The 25,722-nt window shown below is 39.1% G+C and overlaps 1 protein-coding gene across 1 annotated transcript in view; it reads right to left on the bottom strand.

The window, feature by feature from the left end:
• Positions 1-18,176, bottom strand: part of calb1 (calbindin 1) — a 65,773-nt gene extending 47,597 nt beyond the window's left edge. Inside the window, exons 1-5 of the mRNA XM_069921971.1 lie at positions 18,034-18,176; positions 17,579-17,655; positions 13,941-14,015; positions 12,071-12,151; positions 9,877-9,933 (exon numbers count right to left, since the gene is read on the bottom strand). Coding sequence (XP_069778072.1) covers positions 9,877-9,933; positions 12,071-12,151; positions 13,941-14,015; positions 17,579-17,655; positions 18,034-18,121 — 378 coding nt within the window. The 5' untranslated portion in view covers positions 18,122-18,176. The remainder of the gene's footprint in view (positions 1-9,876; positions 9,934-12,070; positions 12,152-13,940; positions 14,016-17,578; positions 17,656-18,033) is intronic.
• Between the last annotated feature and the right edge of the window lie 7,546 nt (positions 18,177-25,722).

The following is a 25,722-nucleotide window of genomic DNA, read 5'->3' as shown; positions in this document are numbered from 1 at the left end:
CATACCTAATAGTATGGTAATTGTTATAATAAATTACCCTTCTGGATGAGAGAACTATCGAGAAGTCAAGTTGTTGAACACCAGAAAAGAAACTACACAACAGCTACATCTAAAAAGAATTATGGTGGAGCTCATTGAAGGGCAGGTGGTTCTTGTCACAGATCCTGTGTACAGAATTATCAAAGGTACTCAAACACTAAGTAAAGAAGTTGAGAAGTCCAAATTGTATCATAAACTAAAATTTTAAAAATGAAAATTTGCCACCTCACTGACAGAGGTGGATAAAATTTTGCCTGTTGTGAAGAAATGTTTGTTCTGTAATGAAAAGCGTACACAATTGGAAAACAAATACATAGTGAGAAAATCACTTTCTTGAAGGAAAATGGAGTGTGTTTTGCTGTCTGTGTAAAGGACATATTAGCAAAAACTGCAAAAAGTGATTCATCTGTGACATATGTAGTTGAAAACATCTCAAAATGTGACACATCTTCCAGAAAAAGAATACAGAAAAGGAACAAACTGCAAGAAAAGAAGCAGATGAAAACAGTGTTGAAGTTTCAGTATTGACAAATGGTCTTCCTGGAAGTGGTGAAAATAACTGCAAACTTTTGATAGACCCTGTGCAGGACAAGGCCAATAATGCTTATGCATTTCTTGACCCAGGAAGCACTGCATCACGTCAAACCGTCAGGCTAATAAATAAGCTTAATCTTCAAGGAAGTACCACCTAATTCTATAGAGAACTATAGGTCAAGTTAAACACATTAAAACCAACGTGGTTTCAGGCCTAGAGATTGTTGGACCGGATGGTAATGATTTTTGTGAACTCACAGGCATCTATACTCAGAAGACATCAAAATGACATTGACTCATGGATGCATTTTAAAAAATGTTAATTTACATGAAATGAACTCTAACATTGAGTTGCTGATAGATTCAGATGTACCAAAGGCTCTGGAATCACTAGATATGATAAAAGAGTGTAGGAGATGGATCTTACACAGTCAAAACTATGCATGGTTGGATGATTAACGCAGCATTAGGAGAAAGAAATGAGGTTCAAAAATCAGTTGGCTATAAACCCCTCAAAATTGATCAGCCCACTCCAAGACCATGGACTTCCTTACCTCTAGCCACATTCTGTGAGGATTGGTAAGAACAAAATGCTCCAGGGGTGTAGGTTAATGCAGTGTAAATTGGGAAGCACAGACTCGAGGGCCAAAAAGGCCTGTTATCATGCTGTATGTCTAATTTTTTTTTAATGTCCTCCACTATCTCCAGTACTGGAGCACCACAGGCCCACTGCTCTACTTGCTCTACACCTATGACTGTATGGCTTGGTACAGCAGCAACATCATCTACAAATTTGCTGACGATACCACAGTAGTGTATTATAAAAGAAAAAGGGTGATAAGTCAGCGTACAGAAAGCAGAATGAAAACTTGGCTGAAGGGTGCAATGTGGTAAACCACTTTTACACTGTGATTGGCTGCTATCGACTGGACATGTCTCCCGAGCCGATCCTACCCATAGCCCCTTGCAGTCTACCCCTTTCCTTTTGCTCTGATCAGTCAAGGTGGTGGATGGTTGTTTGATAGTTAGCTATTAAAAGCCTGATTGTTTCACTACTCAGGCGTTTGTGAATTATGCACCAACAACCTTGCACTCAATGTCACCAAAGCTGATTGTTGACTTCACTGAGGGAAAACCAGAGGTGTACATTCCAGTGATTATGGAGCAATCAGAGCTGGAGAGGGTGTGCAAATTTAAGTTCTTGGGAGTCACTATCTCGGAGGACATTCCTGGACATAACACACAAATGGCATCATAAAGAAAGCATGTCAGTGCCTCTACTTCCTCAAGAGTTTGTGGAGGTTTGGTTTGACATCAAAAATCAAGGAAAATTCTACAGATATGTGGTGGAAAGTGCTGACCAGCTGCATCATGATCTCGAATGGGCACAAATACCCCTGAGTGGAAAGCCCTGCAAAATGTAGTGGACATAGCCCAGAACATCTGAAGCAAAACCCTCCCCACTATCGAGAATATCTACAGGGAGTGCTGCTGTCCAAGAGCACCAGCAATGATCAAGAATCCACACCCCCCAGCATACGCTCTGTTCTCTCTGCTACCATCAGGAAAGAGGTATAGATGGCACAAGACTCGCACCACCAGGTTCAGGAACAGCTGCTCCCCCTCCACCATCAGACTCCTCAATGACAAACTCAAACAGGGACTTATTTAAGGACTCTTACTTTTGCACTTCACTAATTATTTTTTCTCTGTTTTGCACAGTGTGTTTCTATTTATTTATTTGTTTACATGTGCATGTTTAGCCAGTTTATTTTGCACAGCCAATAAGTGGTAATTCTGCCTTGCCCACAGGAAAAAGAATCTCAGGGTTGTATGTGCTGTCATGTATGTACTCTAACATTAAATCTGAAATCTAAACTTAATGCACCATTAAAAGTGCCTATTAAACCTTGGACTGAGTTAGGTTTAGAAAACTTTCCTTTGCTAGATACCCATTATCAACAGTTAAGGGCACTTTCACAGCAAAATTTCCTTTAGTCTACCAAAAGGCAGATGAAGATTCACCATCAGCAAAAATTGCCCAGTGCCCCTTATAGCCAGAGAAAATGAAGCAAGAGAATCCCCCCAGGGTCACTGAATGTCTATGGCTTTGTCTTCAGCACTCCCACAACCACACAGACCAAAACTTCAGCAACCCGAGCTCCACATGTACATCTCTGTCATGATCAGGCACTCTCTTGCATCCTAGTTCTGATACCTGGTATGCCTTCAGCTAGTCTCCAGCAGTCTGCAACCTGGTGGGAGTCCTTTGACTGCAGTTGCCAGCAGCCCACATCCTATATAGATACCTTGTCTTGAGTTACCAATAGCTTGCCTCCTATGTGTTCTTCAACCTCAGAGCCCCTCATGGATCGCCACCTTGGTCACCATTGCATGAGTCATCTCTTCTGCTTCTCCTTCTCAAATGGGGGAAATCGCTTGCCTGTTTTCTGGTGCCCTGTCCTCCACTTCCCAGGAGTCTTCAACCCTTCGTAGCCACTCCCAATCTTGGCCCACATCCCTCAGTTGCAGGATTTTTAAAATAAAACATCATTGGCTCCTTTAACAAGGCATATAAAGCCTGTACGGAGCTGACAGCCGTCAGACTGGGTGGTTGGACCCCACTGGGGAGCTCCGAGACTTTATTCCTCACTCTCCATAGGTCTGCATCAGCAACAACAGTAACAACATTTTATCAGCAACTCTGGCATCATAGCCAGGGAGGATAACCAATGGTTATCCCAATGATTACTCTACTCCTGTTGATAGGCTGCTGATGTAGAATGAAGATTGTAGATAGCCAATCCCAGTAGCTTTGAGCCAGGAAAACCCGGCATTTGATTTGTGAAAGAGCAATATGGCTGGTGGTCAATAACAAGTGGTATGAACAGGAATATTCAAAGCCTTCTTCAGTGGGAACACTTTTGCCCCGGGGAACTGAGTCTGACCACCCTATCAATGACACTCATGATTTTATAAATCTCTCAGTTTCCCTTCAGCTTCCTACACTCCAGAGAAAACAACCCAAGTTTGTCTAATCTCTCCCCACAACTCGTACCCTCTAAACCAGGCAACATCTTGATAAATTTCTTCTGCACCCTTTCCAAAGCCTCCACATTCTTCCTGTAATCTGTTCCAGAATTCCACATAATATTCCATGTGGCCAAACCCAAGTTTTGTATAGCTGCTTGAATTTGTTACTTTTATACGCAATACTCTGCCTAATGAAACCAGGCATGTCATGTGCTTTCTTTACTACCATATCCATCTGTATGGGTATTTTCAATGAGCTATAGACCTGGATCCCTCTGTATATCAATGCTTTTAAGATCCATCAATTGTCACCTTGCAGAGGACCTCCCAAATTGGAACTCCTCACACTTGTCCAGAATGTTTAATTTGTAATTTCTCTGTTCATATTTTTAGCTGATTTAAAGCAGATCCTTTGATAACTGCTATACTGTCTGCAGCTCCACCAATAATTGTGTTATCTGCAAACTTATAGATGCATTCATCTACTTTTTCATCCATGTCATTGATAGTATATAGCAATAAGTATCAGACACTGGTCATGGATCTCCAGCCAAAAAACACTGTACCACCACTACCCTGTTTTCTATGGACAAGGAATTTCTGAATCCAAACTATCAATTCACTGTGGATCCCATACATTTTTCCTTCTGCATCAACCCTACTAGGAGGGACCATGTCAAATGCCCTACTGAAGTTCATTAAATCATGTAATGATTTGCCTTTTGCAACTTTAGCATCTTCCTAGAGGTCCAGACTGGTCTCTTTTCATTAATATTTTAGGGTGTCAGGATTATGTTCCCAAAATGCTCTCCCACTGAATTGCCTGATGAGGCCCATTTCCCATTGCATGGTTTAATATAGCTCCTTCCCTTGTTGGATTATCTATATACTGTGTGAAGAAACACTGCACAGAACAAATTCTGTCCCATCTAAACCTACAACTCTAAACTAGTCCAGTTAATATTGGTGAAATTAAAATCACCCAGCTTTTGCATCTTTCCATAAACTGTGTGCATATTTGTACCTCTATTTCTCAACGGTTGTTACAAAGCCTGGTATGCAACCTATTATAGTCATTGCTCCTTTTATTTGTTCCCAGGTTCTCCCCACATTGTTTTACAGGATGAGCCCAACAGGATGCCCTCTCTAAGTGCTGCTCTGAAATTCTCCCTGATCAATGGTGAAACTCCCCTGCCCTTTTTCCGTCCCTTTCTATTGCGTCTTTAACATTTTGATAGGTACCAGTATTTATTAAACTTCTAAATAATGACAACAAGTGCTAAAGTAAGGAAAGACAAATTATAATTAGATAGGAGTCAGGCAGAATAGTTTGGGAGCAACTGTTGTTGGGCAAGTCCACATCTGAGATGTGGGAGTCCTTAGAAGGTCAGCTGGTCTGAATTCTGGTCCAATGTGTTCCAGTGAGGAAGAAAGACAAATATAGCAAGGGTTAAAACTTTGGATGACAAGAGATGCCCATACATTGAAGAAGGGCTCAGGTCTGAATTGTTGGTTATATATCTTTACCTCCTATGGATGCTGTGAGACCTATTGAGTTCCTCCAGTATTTCTGTGTTTTTACTACAATCTCTTTGTCTGCAGACTTTCATGTTTCACATGACTCTGTGCTATACAGTTTGCATTCTATGATCTCAGAGGTGGAGATAGAAAGGTCACAAAAGGAAAAGAAGGGTCAGAGATGAGCCATGTGAAAGTGAGAAAAGGCTGTAAAATTGAAGAAATTTTCAACTTCTGTACGAGTGTAGGAGCAACATCAACACGGTTAGCAATTTTGTAGGAAAAATGTTGAGAGCGGGATCACAAGGTCTAAAACAAGGACTATTCAATGTCTCCAGTGAAAAGAAGTGAATAGTTTGTGTCTATGAAAGTTCTCAGGAATCAGGTGGGTGAACCTTTGCTGCAGTCACGTAATAGCAATCATGTTCTTCCTCAGATTAGGAAACCAAAATTGCACACAATATTCCAGCAATGGTCTCACCAAGGTCACTTGCAGCTGCAGTCAGATCTTCCTCCTTCTCTATTCAAAACCTCTTACAATAAAGGTCCACCTGACTTTGCTTTGTTAATTAGCCTACTGTACCTGAATTCCAAATGTAAAGACTGCTTCACCTTCCCTTTTCCTGATTTCTCACCATCAGATAATAGTCTGCCTTCTTATTGTTGACATCAAAGTGGATAAGCTCACATTATCTACGTTGTTCTACATCTGCCATACATTTGCCCATTTCCCCAACTGTAAGTCACCCTGCATCCTCTTGGAGGAAACAGTCATGGATTGGGAGATCACTTTGCTCAGCACCTCCTCTCCATCCACAACAGCAGCTACCTTCGAGTACCCAACCACTTTAATTCTGAGTCACACTCCCAAGCTCACATTTGTCCATGGCCTTGTGTACTCTCCCACCCTGGGCACTTTCAGATTTGAGGAATACCACCTGGGCACTCTCCAGCCAGATGGCCTTAACATTGACTTCTCTGCTTTCCGCTAAACTTGTTTGTCTTTTTTTCCCCTCCTCCTATCAAGTCTTTCCAGTTCTCCCATCCATCCCTCCTCCCCCTCACTGCTGCTGTCACTTCACTCCACTCTCCAACCATCATCTCCTGCCTTTGCCATGCCCCTTCCCGCCCCCCACCTTTTTGTTCGGACACCTGATGGGATTCTCTCATACCTTGATGAGGGGCTCAAGCCCAAAACATCCGTTATGTATTTTTACCTTTGCTACATAAAGGACACAGTCTTTTCTTTGGCTTGGCTTCGCGGACGAAGATTTATGGAGGGGGTAAAAGTCCACGTCAGCTGCAGGCTCGATTGTGGCTGACAAGTCCGATGCGGGACAGGCAGACACGGTTGCAGCTGAAAATTGGTTGGTTGGGGTTGGGTGTTGGGTTTTTCCTCCTTTGTAAAGGACACAGTAATTTGTGTTTTTACAGGATGAGGGAAGAGTTGGTAGCATAGACTGCAAACACAGGCTATTTAAAAATTCTTTAAAAAACACAATGCAAAAACTCAGCAGGTCAAACAGCATACTTTAAGTAGCAAAGATAAAGTCACATAACAATGTTTTGGGCTTGAGACCTTCATCAAGCTATTTAATAGGACAATTGAGAAATAGTGGAAGACTTTCGTGGAGATTTTATTTTATAAACAAGGACAGTAAAGGGAGGGAGAACCTGTCTTTAATTAAAAAAATATAGGAAGGCATTAAATTAAAAAGTTGCACATACAAATTCACTAAGATCAGTGGGAAATTGAAGATTAGGAAAACTTTAAAAAGGAACAAAGGACCACTAAGCAAGCAATAAAAAAAAGGGAAGTTGATTATGAAGAAAAACAAGCAGGTAGTGAAAGTTTTTATAATATTACAAAACCTAATATTAGCTGATGAGGAAATGGCAGAGGCCCTGAACAAATATTTTGTGACAGTCACCATACTGGAAGACACTTCTAACATGCCAAAGCATAATGTTAAGATTGTGATGGGAGGCAAGGACCTCAATACAGTCTCTATTACTAAAGAGTTAGTGCTGACCATACTAATGGCTTCTAAAGGTAGACAAGTCCCCTGGTCCTGATAGAATGCATCCTAGAGTATGAAAGAAATAGTGGAGGTTATAGTAGAATAGCAGTTGTGGTAATTTACCAAAAGTTTCTGGGGTTTAGTCAGGTTCTGGTGGGCAGGAAGACAGCAAATATCATGCCACTGTTTGAACAAGGATGTGGCCAAAAGGCCAGTTAGCTTAATATTTGTGGTTAGGAAAATACTTGAAGCCATTATCCATGAAGAAATATCAAGATAGCTGAATAGAACTTGCTCATCAAGCAGATGTTGCATGGATTCAGGAAGGACAGATCATGTCTGGCAATTTTACTGGAGCTCATTGAGGATTTAATGAGTCCAGTTGATAGAGGGGAACAGGTGGATGTTGTATATTTGGATTTATATAAGGTGCTGCATAAAAGACATCCATATGTTAGGATGTATAGAGCTGGGGGTAATTTTTTTTTGTGGTAAATTTAGACAAAGCATGGGAAAAGGCCTTTCTGGCCCACAAATCCATGCTGGCCAAATGCACCAAAAAATCTACAAACCCTGTACATTTTGGGAGAATGGGAGGAAACTGGATCATCCAGAGGAACCCCATGGAGAGAAAGTAAAAACTCCTTACCGACAATGCCAGATTCAAATCTACGTCACTGGTACTCTAATAGCATTGAGTGAACTGCTGCACTAACCATGCTGCCCTCTATATTAGCACAGATAGATGCCACCAGAAGTGGCAGAGTCCCACAGGGGTTGTTGCTAGGCCCGTAACAGTTCACTATATGCATTGATGATTTGGAAAAGCAAAATTGAGCAGAGGATGTGGAGAGTCTGCAGTCAGATAGAGATAGCATGAGTGGGATTGGGTCTGGCAAGTGGAACACAACATTGAAATATGTGAGATCATCCACTTTGGAAGAAAATAATTATCGATCAGATTATTATTTAAATTGTGAAATATTGCAGCCTTGCTTTTGGGCAGAGGGACTTGTGCATAAATCATAAGGTTGGTTTGCAGGTGCAACAGGTGATCAAGAATGCAAAAGGGATGTTCGCCTTTATTGCTAGAGGGATTGAATTTAAGAGCAGGATAGTCGACTGCAACTGTACAGGGAACTTCAAAGCCACACCTGGAGCATTGTGTAAAGTTCTGGTTTCTTGTCTTGAGGAAAGATATATTACTTTGGAGGACATTCAGTGGGTTGATTCAGGAATTGAAGGGGTTAGACTATGAGAGTCGGAATAACCAGAGACTGCACTTGCTGGAATTCAGAAGAATTACAGAAATATAAAATGATGAAGGATATAGACAAGAGGGAAACAGGAAAGGTTTTTTAAAAATATACAGGAATCAGGGAACATTTCAAGATTCATGGAAGGGAAGGTATATTTAGGATAGAGATGAGGATGAACTGCTTTTCCCCAGAGAGTAGTAAATCCATGAAATCTGTGGGAGGTACTTCATTAAATATATTTAAGACAATAGAGTAGGGGAATTAAGGGTTTATGGGGAAAAAGGCAGGGAGGTGGAGTTGAATCCATAGCCAGATCAGCCATGGTCTTATTGACAGTCTATCACTGCTTTTATTTCTTATGAACTACTCAAAGTGAAATAACAGACACTAGCTAGCCAAGGGGTTTGACGATGCATTTCTCCTTCCATAGATACCCAATACCTGCTGAGTATTTTCAGCTTTTTCTTTTTTTAATTACAGATTTCTGGCTTCTTTTTCAATTGTTGATGGATAGGTAAAAAAAACAGTTTATTTTGAAAGTAAATTGCAACCAACTTCAGGACAGCAAGTGCTGTGCGTGTTTAATGCCAGAAACTGGAGATATCATGTAGATGTAAAAATTTCTAGTGAGGCGATTATACTCCCCATCTGATTACTTATATTTATAGCACATCAATTTGTATTAAATAGAGAAAACATAGGTTTCTGCACCCTAAGCAGTATTACCCATCAAAAATTTTGATTTTTGAACAAAATAGTTAGATCTGATTTCTTCACCCCACTGCAAACTGTTATCACTTCTCCAGCATTCATGCTTCTTCAGTCAAGATAGGAAAATATAAATCTGTAGTATGGATGCAAACCACTGCCTCATTTATTATAATAGTCTCACTGTAGACAACAGTAAGGAGGGGTAGAAAATGCACCCCTGAAAATTATTTTCCAAATGCTTATGGATAAAGTATCGTGTCTGCATCATTTTCCAGTACCACACCTGGTCTTGGGATCTTGTGAGATCATACATGTACGAAAACAACTGCAAAATTTTGTGACATGGAATTCAACCAGTAAGTGAACATTCACCAAACCAATCCAGTATAGACATTTTCTGAGTGCGAAAAGCTTCACTAAAGAATTACAAGTAATTTTGTTGAGGCAGTTACAATTGAATTCCACCCACTCTACTAATACTAGGTAAATATTTAACAATGTCATGAATCACAGGTTTTTCAGAATTGGATGTTCTAGAGATCGCTGCAGTCCGTTAGTAACAGTAAGGCCAGACATGCTGATTGTAGTGGAATTTTTTTTTTTTTTTCCTCTCTATTCTAACTAAATTACCTCTAGGTTGTTGCAGGGCATCTGGGAGGCTTTAATATTTGGTGCCTAGTGAGCAGTCATGCTCTCCAGGTTGAAAATTACTGTGCTTGAATGTTATCATGTATGATAGCTTATGCAAAATTGACCTTTACCTTCAGCTCATCTGCCTCTATGAAGCCACTGTGATCTTCATCATATCTTCGCCAAGTCTGAAAAAGAAAGTGCACTGTTTATTTAACTTTGTTCTTTGAATTATCAAGGGAATAACTTACTTTTGACATATATTGTAAAAATGAAACTATTGATTTGAAACAAAATATGGTAGCACAGTTGACGTAGCAGTTAGTGCAACACCTTTACAGCACCAGCGATTGGGACCAGAGCACAAATATTGCACTGTCTGTAAGGAGTTTGTACGCTCTCCCTGTGTCTGCGTGGGTTTTCCCTGGGGCTCCCGTTTCCTCCCACCAATGAAAACATACAGGGGGTTGTAGATTAATTGGGTATAAATTTGGCAGCACGGACTCGTGGGCCAAAAGGCCAGTTACTGCACAGTATGTCTGTTTAAAAAAAAAGTTTAGGTTTCATTTATTGGATTATAAAAATGATTAAATATTTGATAAGTAATTTGTCATATATTTTAAATGAACAAACATTTTAAGTAAAGTTTTTTTGATATCAATACATTTTTTTTTACATATCCTTTTAAAAATGGAGTTACACAGCACAGAAGCATGCCATTTGGTTCACCATATCCATTCCAACCATCAGGTGTTCATTTATTCTTTGGTCTGTAGTTTCTACATTTTGGCATTCAAGTGCTTTTCCAGATATTTTGTGCAGAACCTACATTCTCCACCTTCCCAAACCATGTATTCCAGATGGTTAACAGCCTCTTGGCTAAAAATAAAGACTTCCTCCCATCCCCTCTAACCTAGCATCTTGAATATATGCCGCCTAGTTTTAGATCTCCACCTTCTGTGCCTCACACAAGGTAGCATGCCTCAATCAGATTCCCTTCTTCCCCAAACCTCATCCTTCCAAGGAAAACAAAATTAGTGTCATGTCATAACTGAAACATTCATGCAGGAAAACTTCCCACTGAATCTCCTTCATTTTCTTTCCAATGCAATCACAATTTATTTTATAGTTTGAAAAGCAGAACTGTACACGGTGCTGGTTTCTGGTTGCCCATTTCTGTGCTTTGCATCTACACTACAAGGATTCCACCCCCCCAAATCTGCTTGTGTTTCATTGAATTGGCTTCCAGAAGATGTTAGAGATATGCCAGAAATTCTTAATGCTTGTGATATCTGTTTCTCCCCCCACCCCACTCCACCTCCAAGAAGACCAAGCACCATCCTGCTCAATGGGGCTCAAGTCTTTTCTCAAATTTGAATTCGTATCTGTGGCTGAACTTGATAAAATTTAAATGTTAACAGCATTAAATTTAAACATCTCCTAAAAGAACCGCAGATAACATGCACTGTCTGACTCTCAACATTTCAGGCCAATAGCTTCATTATTGTGATCAAAGTTGATAGACTGGACAATTTTTGTATCATTGCAAAATTTGTTTTAGTGACTATTTCCTACAATTTGTTTCTTCTATCTTGAAATTCCTTTGAGCTCTGCCTAGACAAAAAAAAAATCAGTCCATTAGATTTCGGGTCTCAACCCTATCCATGAATGCTGCCTGACCTGTTGAGCCCCTCCAGTTTTTTTGTTCACTCAAGATTCAAGTGTCTGCAGTTTTTGTGCTTTTCAAAAATCAGATAATGTCATCATCAGAAAAATGTTCCATTTCTACCTCTGCTGTAGCTTCATGTTTATAGCAACTACCACTATACTCAAAAAGTATGCTCCACAATGGTTACATTTATATTGGGTAGTAAAATATTATTTGCATCACAGAATTAGCAAAGAAAACGATGATAGTAGCTTTAAAAAAAAACCTGGGTGGGTGGAAAATACAGGAAATCTTTACATCCCTATCATACAAGAAAAATGTACAATGATAGCAAAAATAAACCAGACATAGCTTGTATTATAGATCCAATCATGTCTACCTGGTAGATATATTCACAAGTATAGGCCTTCTTTCAAAAAAAAGATTATGCTATATTTTACATCTCTTCATGTAATGTTTTAATTTTATACACATGTACAAGTCAAAAGGCAAGTAACAAATATTTCAACAAGTAATTTAAAAAAAACCATTGTATACAGTTTTAATATTCAGATTTTTAAAAAACAATTTTTAATTTATAATGAGCAAATATATTCTAAAATATGATTAGAATGTCTATTTAATTTTTGTCAGCTATTGGGGAAGGATTCAGATACCTCAATAAATTCTGTGCTTGACTTTAATTGTTGCCGAAAGAATAAGAAAAAGTTTTCCTCTGTTGGCAGAATCTGAAGAAGCTGGAAAAAATAATATACTTGGTTTTATAATTCATCATTCATATTACTAATAATTTATTTTTGAGGAGAATGATAATACAGTTTTATACCCTCTCACTTATTTGTGCCAGACTTGTCTTCCTGAATCATGATGAATTATTCTAGCTTTCACTGGTGTAGTATTAGTACTTTTGGAAGGAAAAGGCAACTTTTAATTTTATTTTGCTGAAATAATTTCGCCAAAAATGTCTTCCTCTAGTTTTACTGAATGCTCATCAATTATTTTGGCTTTCAATTGCACCAGATTCAAACATGTTGGAAAGAAAAGGCAATTTTATCCAGTTTTTGCTGAAATCATTGGTCCAACATTGAGGAGTCGTCAACGTGCAGATAGATTTGACTTTCAAATTAAGACACCGTTAGCATTCTTTCAAAGATAGTCTCCTGAGACTCTCAGATAACCAAATATCGAAGCTTTCATTGATTCACATCATAGTCATGCTTAAGAATTTGTCTAGCAAGTTGTGACTTGCATTTACTTAAGAAATGTTGTCTTGACAACATAGTTGATCTATGAACTTTACATGCACACTCTTTGATGTTCAGTCATGACATTTTTCAAGTCATCTCTTGGCATCCAAAAAGAAATCATCATATTTATATTGATTACAGCAAAATAAGAGTAGTTTGTGATGCAATTGCATGAATACTATTATTTAATTCTGATCATCTAAACTAGTTTTCATTTAGCACGGTCACTCATGGACACAGAAAACCTTCATAAATTCCTCAAATATTAACACAAATTGCAGATAGTTTTGCATTTACATTAAAAGAACCTGACATGAAAATGTTAGTACCTTTGTATATTGTGACTGCTACAGAATGATTGCTTTGCTTCCAACTATTCTTATCAATTTGGTTTCAATTTAAACAAACTGAGAATTGGGATTTTGAAAATGTTTTCATTAGAACAATGGGCGATTTTAATGCATTTAAGTCATCAATCTCAAAGAAAATAATCAATTCATCTTTTCCTTATGCATGTTTAAAATATAATTTCTGCCAAATTCATTGGTTACTTTTCCTCTTTAGAACTCTTTTGGCAATCCTTCTTGGTGAGCACAGATGAAGGATGCTCTACCAAGATCCTTTCCAGTAATACGCTGTACAGGGTGAGTCAATCTTAATCTGGTCTTTACTGTTATAGAAAAGATTTCCACTGATGAAGCAATTTAATTCAAGAACAAATTTAAATTGAAGCCAAAATGTAAATTTCCTCACTAAACTTTTGATGAGTTTTTAAAATGAATATTTCTGGTACTTGTGCTTTTGCAGACTGCATTTTAAGTCAAGGTTACTGGAGTGTGAAAATAAAAATTGAATTTTAAAAATTCCTGTGCGATGATTTTATTAAAAGATTAAAACTGGAATTCATAAAATATTTTTATTTCTTTATGCCATTGTTTTTAATGCATTGAAAGAGCTTTGGAAATTTTAAAATGGTAAATGTGAATTAATATTTTATTGTTATTTTCTTTGGCTTGGCTTCGCGGACGAAGATTAATGGAGGGGTAATGTCCACGTCAGCTTCAGGCTTGTTTGTGGCTGACAAGTCCAATGCGGGACAGGCAGACATGGTTGCAGCAGTTGCAAGGGAAAATTGGTTGGTTGTTATAATCCACATTTAAATACATTATCAAGAAACAATAAACATCAAATTTCTTAAAAATAATGAAATCAAACATTTTGCACAATTTATATTGAAAGTTTTGTCAGAATAAAATTAATATAAATGGGAAACTCTTACATCTGCCAGTTCTACTTTTCCATCAGCACTCTGATTGTACTTTTCCACCAAAGCTTTCATCTCATCAGAAAATTCCTAGGAATTGATCATATTTGTTCGGTGACTAAACATATCCACAGTATTCTGGCTTTCAGCATAGATTAAAAAAAAACACTAGTCAATTAAGATAAAAGAATATTTTTTTGATGCTGTATACAGTTAAATAACACTTGTGTAAAAGTGGAACACAGAAATATAGGAACAGTCCTTCCAACCAGTATGTTAATTTAAAAAATGCCCATCTGCTTGCACTTTACCCATAACCATCCATTCACTGCATGTAAATATATCTGTATGACTTCTGCTATTATCCAGCCCCCAGAGGATATCCAGGCACTTACCACTCAGTGCAAAAAACCCTAAACTTCCAAATATCTTGCTCTCACCTTAAAGTTATGTTATGTCCTCCCATATTTGACATTTCTACCATGCAAAAAAATTTTCAACTCTCAAGCTCCAAACAGTCCAAATTTGTCCAATCTTTACTTTTAGCTAATACCCTTTAATACAAGTTCAGCCTAAGACTGCAATAAACATGACATATGCACCCCCCTCATCTTCAACTCCTATTTTCAATCCCCACTGCCTTGAAAAGCAGCTAACATATCAAAATATTCAACCCACCTCAGCCGTAGACTCGTCATCTCTCTCCAATGTAGAATAAGCTTAACAAGTATGAGATCACATACCGCCAGATTTAAAGACAATTTCTTTCTCACCTTTATCAGACTTCTAAATGAACCCTAAAGTAGTAAAATTATGTTGCCTTCACTTTGTACCAACTGATTTCTCTCTAACTTTGCACTTTTGTACTTATTTATTGTACAATGTATTAAATATCTACTGGCCTGATCTCCAAACAACCTCTCACTGGATTTTTGATACATATGACAGAAAACTGGAACTTAAATCCTGGTGAACCACTTCTGCACCTTTTCCAAGCCTGCATATATTTCTTGAAATATGACAACTAGACTTGTACAATATTCCAAATGTGTCCTAATCAAAATGATTTTGCAGTTACAATGTTACATTCAAACTTTTATACTCGACACTTATGGAGAGAGGCAAGCACGTCATACATCTTCTTTATCACCTTATCTACTTGTGTTTCCACTTTCATGGAGTTATGGTCCTAAAGGTCCTACAATTTACTGCATGCTTTCCCCTTACACACTCCAAAAATATACCATCCCCCTGTCTGGATAAATCTGCCATTTCTTCACTTGTAACTAATTTATATGCTGCTACATGCACAACTCCAGCAATTTTCCATCACTGATCGCAATCTCCAATCAAAAAAACACCCCACCAGCACTATTATCTGCCTTTTATAGCCTAATCATATGGATTAACCAACCATGTGAGACAGTAATAATATTCACTGAAGTCCATGTGGACAATGTACACTACCTATCCTCAATTATCTTTGATCACCTTCTCAAAAAGCTCAAATTCATAAGACATGTCACACCCTGCACAAACCTATGGTGACTATCCCATATTAAACCCCGGTTTTTCTAAATACAAGTAAATGCCATCATTTTTACCAATTTCCATACCACTGATACAAAACTCACCCTTTGGATCATCCCTATCACCCTGCTTAAACAAGTAACATTAGCGACTCTCCAGTCATCTCGCACCTGGCTGTGGCTGGAGAGGATACATACATCCCTGTCAAGACTCCAGAATGTTCTCTTTTAATAACCTGGAATAGATCCTATCATGTCCTGGCAACTTATCCCCCATGATGTTCTTCAATAGACACATTTCCTCCATCTTGATATCAACATGCCCTGGAATACAGGTACTCACTGACTTGCATAATTGGAACCGAAGGATTGCTCATATCTCGAAATAGATGCAAGTCAGAATTTTGCCCAAGTGTGTGGAGTACAGTCTTAAAGCAAACTTTTTAAAATCAATTTTATTTTCATCGTAGATTTGATGATAACAATTTAAAGCTACCTGAATTTGTCGATCAACCATGGCAAATCTTTCCACATACTGGTCAAAACTTACATTGGGTGTCCTGGAGTACAAAGGCTGGGCACGAGCCCATCTACTAAGAGTTCAGGGCATGAATTCAATATAGTTAGGGCATTTAACTCTCGCACATGTTCCAACTGAACTCCAGTAAGTGAACCAACCATACATGCACCAACAAAGACTTGCGCATGCACCCTGGAATCAAGATGACGGTGGCCAGCCTAAGGACCCCGGGATGCCAACTAACAAGTACACACATTTTGGCTCTTGCATGCCCTGTACCCCTGTTTGTCAAATATAGCATAAACCACACATTTTATACATTTCTTTTATGCCTATGTGTGTGCATTTAAAAAAAATTCAGTCATATGTGTGGATGGACATAAATAGCATAGGTGACAAGTCAGGGAGTATCTGCATTAGTATACACCGTCTTTTCTCCGAGGAGAGCTTAAAATTCCAAAATGCAAAATGAAAAATGTTGGAAATTATCAACAAATCAAAAATAATGTATTCAGCATTTTTTGTATTTATTTTAGATCTTCACCATCCACGTTTGATTGACAATAAGCAATTAAACAAGGTTTTATTAATCCAAAACACCGTGCCCCAATGAATGTCTTACTTTTTTTGTGTATTATAGATCACTTCAACAAGTTCAAGTTCACACTGTCCGGTGAATGCCCAATGAAAAGCAAGAATATATGCATAACTGTTATTTTTTTAAATCACGTTCCCTACATCATTATATGTAAAAGATTAATTTTTAACTAACTCATATTTCTGTCTACATGTTTGTATCTGTAAAGCACTCGGTTGAACGGCGCATGCAATTTGTTAGCCATTGCACATAATACACTGGAGGGACGTACGAGAGTGAATGGATGCTATTCAAAATCAACTAAATTCTATGGGGTAATATAACTGCAAGGAAAAAGATTCGCTGCCAAGCATTATCGCTCTTTTACAAAAAGCCTGTCGTCAAGGAAACAGCAGTGTCCAAGTTCTGGCAGTTAGTAGATTTTGCTATTAACAACCTGCTGACTCCCAGATTTTAAATATGGGCTAACATTTCATAATTTCTGTAATAGATTCGTTCTTACTGGTGCGCCGTTGTTTTGTATGGAGTTAGAATTCAATCACTCACCGAAAAAAAGAGGCGGTGAATCTCAGGAGGGCAGACAAGCTAAATACTGCTCGAAGAACGAACGACGGCGACTTTGTGATCAAGTGCATCTCGCTCGTTTTTATTTAAAGGTCTTGGGTGGGGAACAGAGAATCCCAGCGAGGTCAATTGGGAATCGTTAAGGTTGCTGTTTGGGCGTTCCCAATGGATACACATCCACTGGGGGTAGTTTGGGGAAAAGAAAACCCTGCAAGATTGATTTAATTCTTTGATTTCCCATCCCTTTCAGAGCCGGGAATAAGTTCTGCAACTGCTCGATTTTGGGGTTTTGCTGCGTTTGTGTTCCGTTGAGTGCACGTCTACTTTAAAACCACGATTATTCTGATCGTAATCGGTCCTTCTGCTATTGATTTGTCGAGAAACTTGGTCGTGCCCGAGTTTATTCCACGAGATACATCACCCTGGTTCGTTTCGCACTTACTAATCCAGCGCCTTTTCGAGCTTGTTGGAGTTCTCGAACGAAGTTCTGCACTTCTCTTCCATCAATAGAACCATGTCCTAAAATAGCAAGTCACATTTTTTGAATCAACAACAACGTTTTGTGCTTCGAGTCACATCATCTTCGGCCATCGAATCCACTCCGATCACACAATCGGAGCCCACTTTTCTTTCTCCCCGACGCTTTCGTTCAGATCGCTTCCAGTTTCAACCACCTCCCTCCACTCTCCAGGCAATTTACAGCGGGCATTTCACTGATTCACAGACTACCCACCCCGCACTTTAACCTGCTATTAAACTTCTAAACTTTCAGCTACTTCACCCTGAGGGTACAATGGCTACTTTTAGCATTGTTGGATGCAAACTAAACGAATGGACTTGACACAGCACCCTATGGAGGAATTTGATGCATTTTAACAACAAACAGGTTAGGATTACCAGCAATATCATAGTGGTGCCAAATTTCCAAAAACTGCGAGGTCGAGTCTTCCATCCCTTGCAGGTAGAGGCTGTGTGCGTCTGCCATGGTCGATCGGTGTAGCTCCCAGTGACCTGCGCGCCGGAGCTTTCGAGCGGGGCTGAGACGCCGCACACCGTCTTCTTTGCTGACAGGGTCAGTCTGAGCCCCTCCTGCCGGCTCGCGCCCTCTAAAAGCCGCTCGTGCACGGGGGTGGGGGGGCCAGCCCTCCGTGCGCAGTGCGCACGCGCCCCCCGTCGAGGTGGCAGGTGAGATGCCGAGGCGAATCGCCGGACCCTCACAGCGTGGACTGGTCACCTGCTGTGGAGCATAACTCGACAAAACCATTACAAGGGAAGGTTAGTCTGTCCAAATGTGTTAAAAGCGGGGCATGTTGGTAACCATTCACGTCAGTAACCATTTCCATGTGTGGAGAGTGGAGCCGAGGGCATTTATTGGTGACTCCTGTCCAAGAGTGGGCGGTGCTGGGAACTTGTTAACCAGTCAGGGCGCGCTCCCAAAAGGGCGGAGATGAACGAGTTCCCGCGTTCACGCTGCATGAATGTGGGAGAGAACAAATCGCAGTCAACTCCTAGTCAAAGAAATAAGGTACGTCTTCCGCTCACTCTCGGCATTATATGCAGTTCTGGAGAGGGATATATTGCATTTTATTAAACATTTATTTCACGTGCTAAAGATCTTCACCTGATCTATTTATTTCAAACCCATTTCCAGCTGTTTTCTATGTACAGTGAAGCATTGACGGACAACTTGTCCTCCACGCGTGGTGACCGGGTGAACAGTTCCCTCCTTCACCATTTACTGACGTTCTTCTCCCCTGCACGGAAACGACAGTGAGATGAAATGCTCCGCAGGCCAGGCAGCCTCTCTGGACAGAGAAGATGAAACGTTCCAGCTTGCCGACCCGTCAATGCTCCGCAGGCCAGGCAGCCTCTCTTGTCAGAGAGGAGGAAACGTTCCAGCTTGCCGACCCGTCAACTTTGAGCAAACAAATACACACAGGGCTTTGAGAAAATGTGATCAGGAGGACGACGTTTAGCTCTTTAATCACGTTTACGGCGGGGCTGCTCAGCTTCTCTCGCCGTTGTTCCAGATCCCAACGGAGCGTTGCTCATTATTGACCATTGCCTTTTCAATGGAGCCTTTTGAGGGACAACTTTTAGACGCCCGCTGTCTTGTGAGGAAAACTTGTTTCCTGCTTTCACGATTAAATGGCCCATTTCTAATTTTGAGGCTACGCTTCCCTTTTCTACATTCTTCCACGAGAACTTTCTCCACACCTAGCCGTTCAAAACAATTTAGACCATTCCCAGACAAAGGTCTGAACCAAATGGAATGAAAAACCGCACTCTGCCCTAGCACCCACCGCCTAATCATTGTGTAACCCTTCACATTTTTCATGCATTTATATTTTATGGTCCTCCCGGCTAGAATGTATTTTCTGGATTCCAGTGTCCGACGATGAAAAACATTCAGTGCGGGACTTGTGTTCAACTTAAGGAAAACCTCGTGGCGTTTGAATCCTAAACCACAGCAAAACTTTCAGCTCTTCTCTAAAAATTGTATCTCTACTTCTGGTAAAATATTTCAGTGAATTCCAAGATTATCACCATTCAGAATATTTCTATGTATCTTTGTCCCCTCGCAAACTCCATCTACATTAGTGTATGAAGGCAAATCTATTGGCATGTTCGATGCAAGAATGTTCATGCAATCCACGCCCAGAGATTGCCTTGTGCGTTTATTACAACGAAAACGTATTAAAAGGCCGTTTCCCGGAAAAACCTGAGAACCTATTTCATCTTATTAACAATTCTCTGTATCGAGGGTCCCGAAGGCTGTGTTGCCTGCGCGGTGCCCGGTTGGGCATCTAATCTGACTTGCTAGGAATTTGGAGTGGGGACGGAAAGATCCAGTTAATGTGGTCCATGTGGGTACCAACGGCATAGGCAGAACAAAGAAATTGATCTGCTGAGGGTATTTGAGCAGATGGAATTTAAACTTAAAAAGAACATGAAGGATTGCTACCCGAGCCACGTTTAAACTAGCATAGTATTAATAATATTCGCGCGAGTTAAACATGTGGCTCAAAGACTGGCATGTGAGAAGTGGGTTTGTATTTGTGGGACATTGGCACCACTATTGGGGAAGGAGAGAGATCTTCTAATGGGGTAGGCTCCACCTAAATATCCTGGAATCAGTGTCCTGGCCAATTTAAATAGTTGGGAGGTGGGTGCAAATGATTGGGAAAGTAACGCTAAGGGGAAGGAGAGCTCAGGTGAAGTTATTGAAGCCTGCAGATTAAACAAAAACAAAGTTGAAAAGGATAAGAATTTAAATTTGGGCAGCACAGAGACTCATGTGAGAATCGTGGCAAACACAGGGCTGACAGTGTTGTATTTTAAAACAAAACCGAGTAAATGAGTTTTAAAGTGTAGTTAGAAATGTGCGTGTACTACATTGTGAGCATAATCAAGGATCCAAATATCCAAGGATAGACTTCCTATAGAAGAGACAGGCAAGTTGACAGATGGGGTGGTGTGATTCTATTAGTAATAAATGAAATCAAACCCTTGGCCAGAAGGGGCATAGAATCAGGGGATGTAGGATCCTTGTCGGTAGAGTTGAAAACTTGCAAGGTTAAAATGATCTTGGTGAGAGTTGAATACAGGCCTCCAAATAGCAGCCAGGATATAGGGTTCAGATTACAACAGGATTAGGAGAAGGTATGTAAGAAAGACAATGTTACAGCAGTCATAGGGGACCTCAATATACAAATGGACTGAGAAAATCAGGTTGGCACTGGAACCCAAGAAAATGAATCTGTGGGATTTGTTTTTAGAGGTGCTTATGGTTAAGCCTACAAGGCAATTCTGGATTTGGTGCCCTGCAATCAACTTGATTAGGAAGCTTAAGGTAAAAGAACCAGGTAGGGACCAGAGGTCACAATATGATAGAATTCACTGAGCAGCTGGAGAGGAGAAACTAAGATGTGTCAATGTTACAATTGAGTAAAGGTAATGGTGGTAGCATGAAGAGGAGTTGATTGGAATGAGACCTAGGAGGGAAGATGGTACAGCAACAATGGCAGGAATATCTGGGAATAATTTGGAAGATCCATCCCCAAGAAGTATTTTTAAGGGGAAGGACAGACAACTTCATTGACAAGGGAAGCCAAAGATAGTATAAAAGCTTTCAAAAATTAATGGGAATATAGAGGATTTGGTAGTTTAGAAAACTTATAGAAGGCAATTAAAAAGCAATAATGGGGAAAAAATGAGATCTGAAGGTAAGATGGCAATAATATAAAATGGGATACCAAACATTTCTTCAGATATGCAAAATGTGAAAGGGAAGCAAGAGTGGATGTTGAACCACGAGAAAATAACACAAGAGGAATGTTAGTGAGGAGCAAAGAAATGGTGGATGAACTGAATAGGTACATTGCATCAGTCCTCACTGGAAGATATGAGCAACATGCCAAAAATTTGACAGAGTCAAGAGGGGAGAAATGAGTGTCATTGCTATTACGAAGGAGAAAGTACTTGGGGAGCTGAAGGTAAATAAGTCACCTGGACCAGATGGATACACCCAGGATTCCAAAAGAAGTAGCTGAAGAGATTGTGAATGCATTAGCAGTAATCTTTCAGAATCATTGAAAAATCACCAGAATTGGGAATGGTTTCAGAAGACTGGAAAATTGTAAATTTCACTCCACTCTTTAGGAAACTATAGAAAGTTTTAGAAACTAAAAGAAAGGAAACTATAGGCCAGATAGCCTGACTTCAGTGACTGGCAAAATTCTGGAGTCCATTAATAAGGATGAGGTTTTGGGATGAAGGATGAAGTCAGCATGATCTCTTTCATGAGATATCTTGCTTGACAAATCTGTTGAAGTTCTTTGAGGAAATAATTCAGACAAAAGAGAGTCATGGATGTTATTTACTTAGATGTTTGAAGTTATTTGACAAAGTGCCACACATAAGGCTGCTAAATAAGACAGGAGCACATGGTATTACAGGAAAGGTACTGGCATAGAGAGCAGACTGGCTGATTGGCAGAAGGCAAAGAGGAGGAATAAAGGGAGTTTTTTTATTTCTGGTTGTTGCCAGTTACTAGTGGTGTTCTGCAGGGTCAGTGTTGAGACCATTACTTTTCACATTGTATGTAAATTACTTGGATAATGAAATTGATGGTCAAATTTGTGGACGACACAGATAGGTTGAGGAAGCAGAAAGTCTGTAGTGGGACTAGGACAGGTTAGGAAAATTGGCTAAAAGTTGCCAGATGGAATATCACATAGGGAAGTGTGTGGTCATGCATTTTGGTGGAATAAATAAAGTACAGTATTTTATAAATGGGAAGACAATTCAGTAAATGGAGGTCCAAAGGCATTTAGGAATCCTAGAGCAGGATTCCCTAAAGGTTAACTTGCAGGTTGAGTCAATGGTTAAGAAGACAAATATAGTATTAGCATTAATTTTGAGAAGGCTAGGATATAAAAGAAAAGATATAATGCTGAGGCTTCTTAAGCTGTTGGTTAGGCCACATTTGGAGTATTGTGAGCATTTCTTGGGCCCCATGTCTAAGGAAGGATGTGCTAATATTGGAGAAGTTCCAGAGGATGTTTACGAGAATGATCCAGGGATGAGAGGGTGAACATTTGAGGACTGTTTAATGGCTCTGGGCCTGTACTTGTTTTGAAGGATGGGGTAGGGGAAATCTCATGCTGAATTTTGAAAGGGCTGGATTGAGTGGATGTGGAGATGTTTCCAGTTGTTGAAGAGTCTTGGACCAGAAGGCTCAGCCTCAGAATAAAGAATGTCCCTTTACATAAAGATGAGGAAAACTTTCTTCAACCAGAGGGTGGTGACTCTTTAGAATTCATTACCACAGATGGCTGTGGAGTCCAAGTGGTTGGGTAGATTCAAAATTAAGATTGATGGATTTTTGATTAGTAAGAACATCAAATGTTATGGGGAAAAAAGCAGAAAAATGGGGTTAAAAGGTGAATATATCAGTTATTCCATGGTTGAATGGTGATGGGCCGAATGGCACAACATGTTCACATCTCATAGTAATTATGCATGTTTGGGTTAACCCTTTAATGTCAACTTGAAATGAGGACATGCCCTTCCTCTATTGAAATTGGAGACCACTTATAGACATTAGACGTTAAGATTCTAAATTTCATTCATTCACTTTGTTGAAATTATAGACAGATATTTAAGTTTTTCATTCTCTTTATTTAGACAGCCTTACATTGTGCTTTCAAATGCTTGAAGACTGCAACTATAAAATAACCACACCTGTTGTATTTGAAAATAGGTGGGTTTTTTTTGGGTGCTGTAAAAGCCATTACAACCCAGTGCTCAATAATGGAACTCATGCAGTTAATAAATATCTCAGTGTCCTACCAGATTCACTGCATGTTAATATTTTTGTTGTTATTATATTTTTAAAAAATGAAGCTGAAAAAGTTGCATAAAACACCCTTTTATTAACCCTTTTTCCACTCATTTGAAATTTCCTTTCTTGTTTAACATCGTTCCTCTCAATTATTTCCTCAACATAATCATACTTTGTTATTTTTGCCTGTCACTTTATAGCTTGTTGCTTTACTTCTCAAGGTCTTGATGGGTTTTCATTTTGCTATTCTATGATGATGGATTCTCCAAAATTCTTTTTTATTTTCTCAACACCATTTCTCATGGACACTAGTTTCACACAGTTCCCACCCTCTTGTCTTCTGGTTCAGATTCTGCCCCATTATCCATTGGTTTTGCCCATCCCTGATTGTTTTTCCAGGCATGGATCCAAGTTACAAAAAGCCACCAGGTGATTAGCTATGGAGCATCTTCAGATCAGATGGTTCATCGTCGCTCTGTTGGAGGTCAGATTCCTTACTTATTTCTTTCTGCAGTTAAAGTCCAATTCATACTGTTAACCATTTCTTCAGATGTTTCAAAATACAATATTATAGTTATTTGTATATGTCACTCACTTCATCAGCAAAAAGGCTCTATATATTTTTGAATAAATTATCAAACGTGCTCTTGTAAATGCTCCAAATGACCAAAAACCATATTAAATTAACATTTTACAGGAACTGCGTCAACAGTTCCAACCCAATGTGTATTTAATAAGCTTTGTCTGAAACAAACACAGACCCAAGCAGATCCCAGGCTGATCAGGTGGTGAACTATTTGAAATTAGCCTAGTGTAGGAAAGTGAAGTAATATAGCTACTGCTGTGTAGACATGGTCACCGCAAGATATTTTGTTGAGAAAAAGCATAATTGAGAAAATATTGCAGATAATTGTATTTTGGGAGTGGTTATCCCCAGTGTTCAAGTCCCTCCTCAGCCAGTGACATCACTAATATAATGAATATTTTTATTTTGAATGACAGATCTTAAAATTAAGAGCATTTTGGTCATATCACAACTTTGAATCATAATTCTGACTTGTCTCAAAGGATACTTTTACCACCTACACATAGGTTTGATCCAGTTATATTGGAAGTGATAATCATTTAAATAATCATTAAAATTAGTAGAGAACATATTGAATTTGTTTTATGCACACATATTAAACAAGATGTTGAGAAGGGATCTCAATACATCATGGGAAAGGCCAGTGGTCAATGTTTTTCATTGTGCAGTAGATAAGTAGGGAAATGATGTCAGAGTAAAACATATCTAAATGCTATATGTGGAAGCATAATTTGAAATCCATGATCATTTGGGCCATTTGCAAAGAAAACTGCACCATATTGCAATTTAGAAAATTTAACTGAGTTTAAATGTTACATTTACCCAGATAGAAAATACCAATGGGAGTATAAAGGAAATTTAACCGCATCTGCCACAAAGAAGTGCCATTGATTAGACACTTCAAAAAACAATTAAAAGCTTATTTGTAAATTATGTATGAGGTCTCAAATTTAACTTTGCCTAATACAAGCTCAAAAAAGCAAACTATGCTCAAGTTTTAAAAAAAAAGGAAAGAACAACTGTGCTGTTTCAAACCGATATTTTCTTCACAACTGATTTCACTTGAAGATCCCAAACCAAGTAAATCAAATTCATTCAAAGGCTCGTGAAGAACAATTTTTTTAAAAAATTGACAAATATGTTAATGACTTCCTAACCAATAAAAGCTGAGGTTTTAAGGACAATTTTGATGCATAGTTGCTTAAATGCATCACAATGTAAATGGATTTAAACTTCAATTATCTCTGTTAACAGAAATTGTTTTATGATTTCGATTGCGACCCAGGAACATTCAAAATTTCGCAATTTCATTTAATTCCAAATAACTTGATTAAAAGTGCATGCAAATTATTTTAATAAAATTATAAGAATAAAACCCGAAGAACAGGGAATTAATTAGAGATGAACTTCCATGTTGTATTAATTATTTTGTCCTTTAACAATATCTTAAGTTGGACAATGAGATAGACAACAGACTCGCCAAGGCAAATAGCGCCTTTGGAAGACTACACAAAAGAGTCTGGAAAAACAACCAACTGAAAAACCTCACAAAGATAAGATTATACAGAGCTGTTGTCATACCCACACTCCTGTTCGGCTCCGAATCATGGGTCATCTACCGGCACCACCTACGGCTCCTAGAACGCTTCCACCA

Source organism: Narcine bancroftii, chromosome 2, assembly GCF_036971445.1.
Source record: "Narcine bancroftii isolate sNarBan1 chromosome 2, sNarBan1.hap1, whole genome shotgun sequence".
In the NCBI taxonomy this organism is placed as follows: Eukaryota; Metazoa; Chordata; class Chondrichthyes; order Torpediniformes; family Narcinidae; genus Narcine; species Narcine bancroftii.
This window is presented reverse-complemented; position numbering and strand designations above follow the sequence as displayed.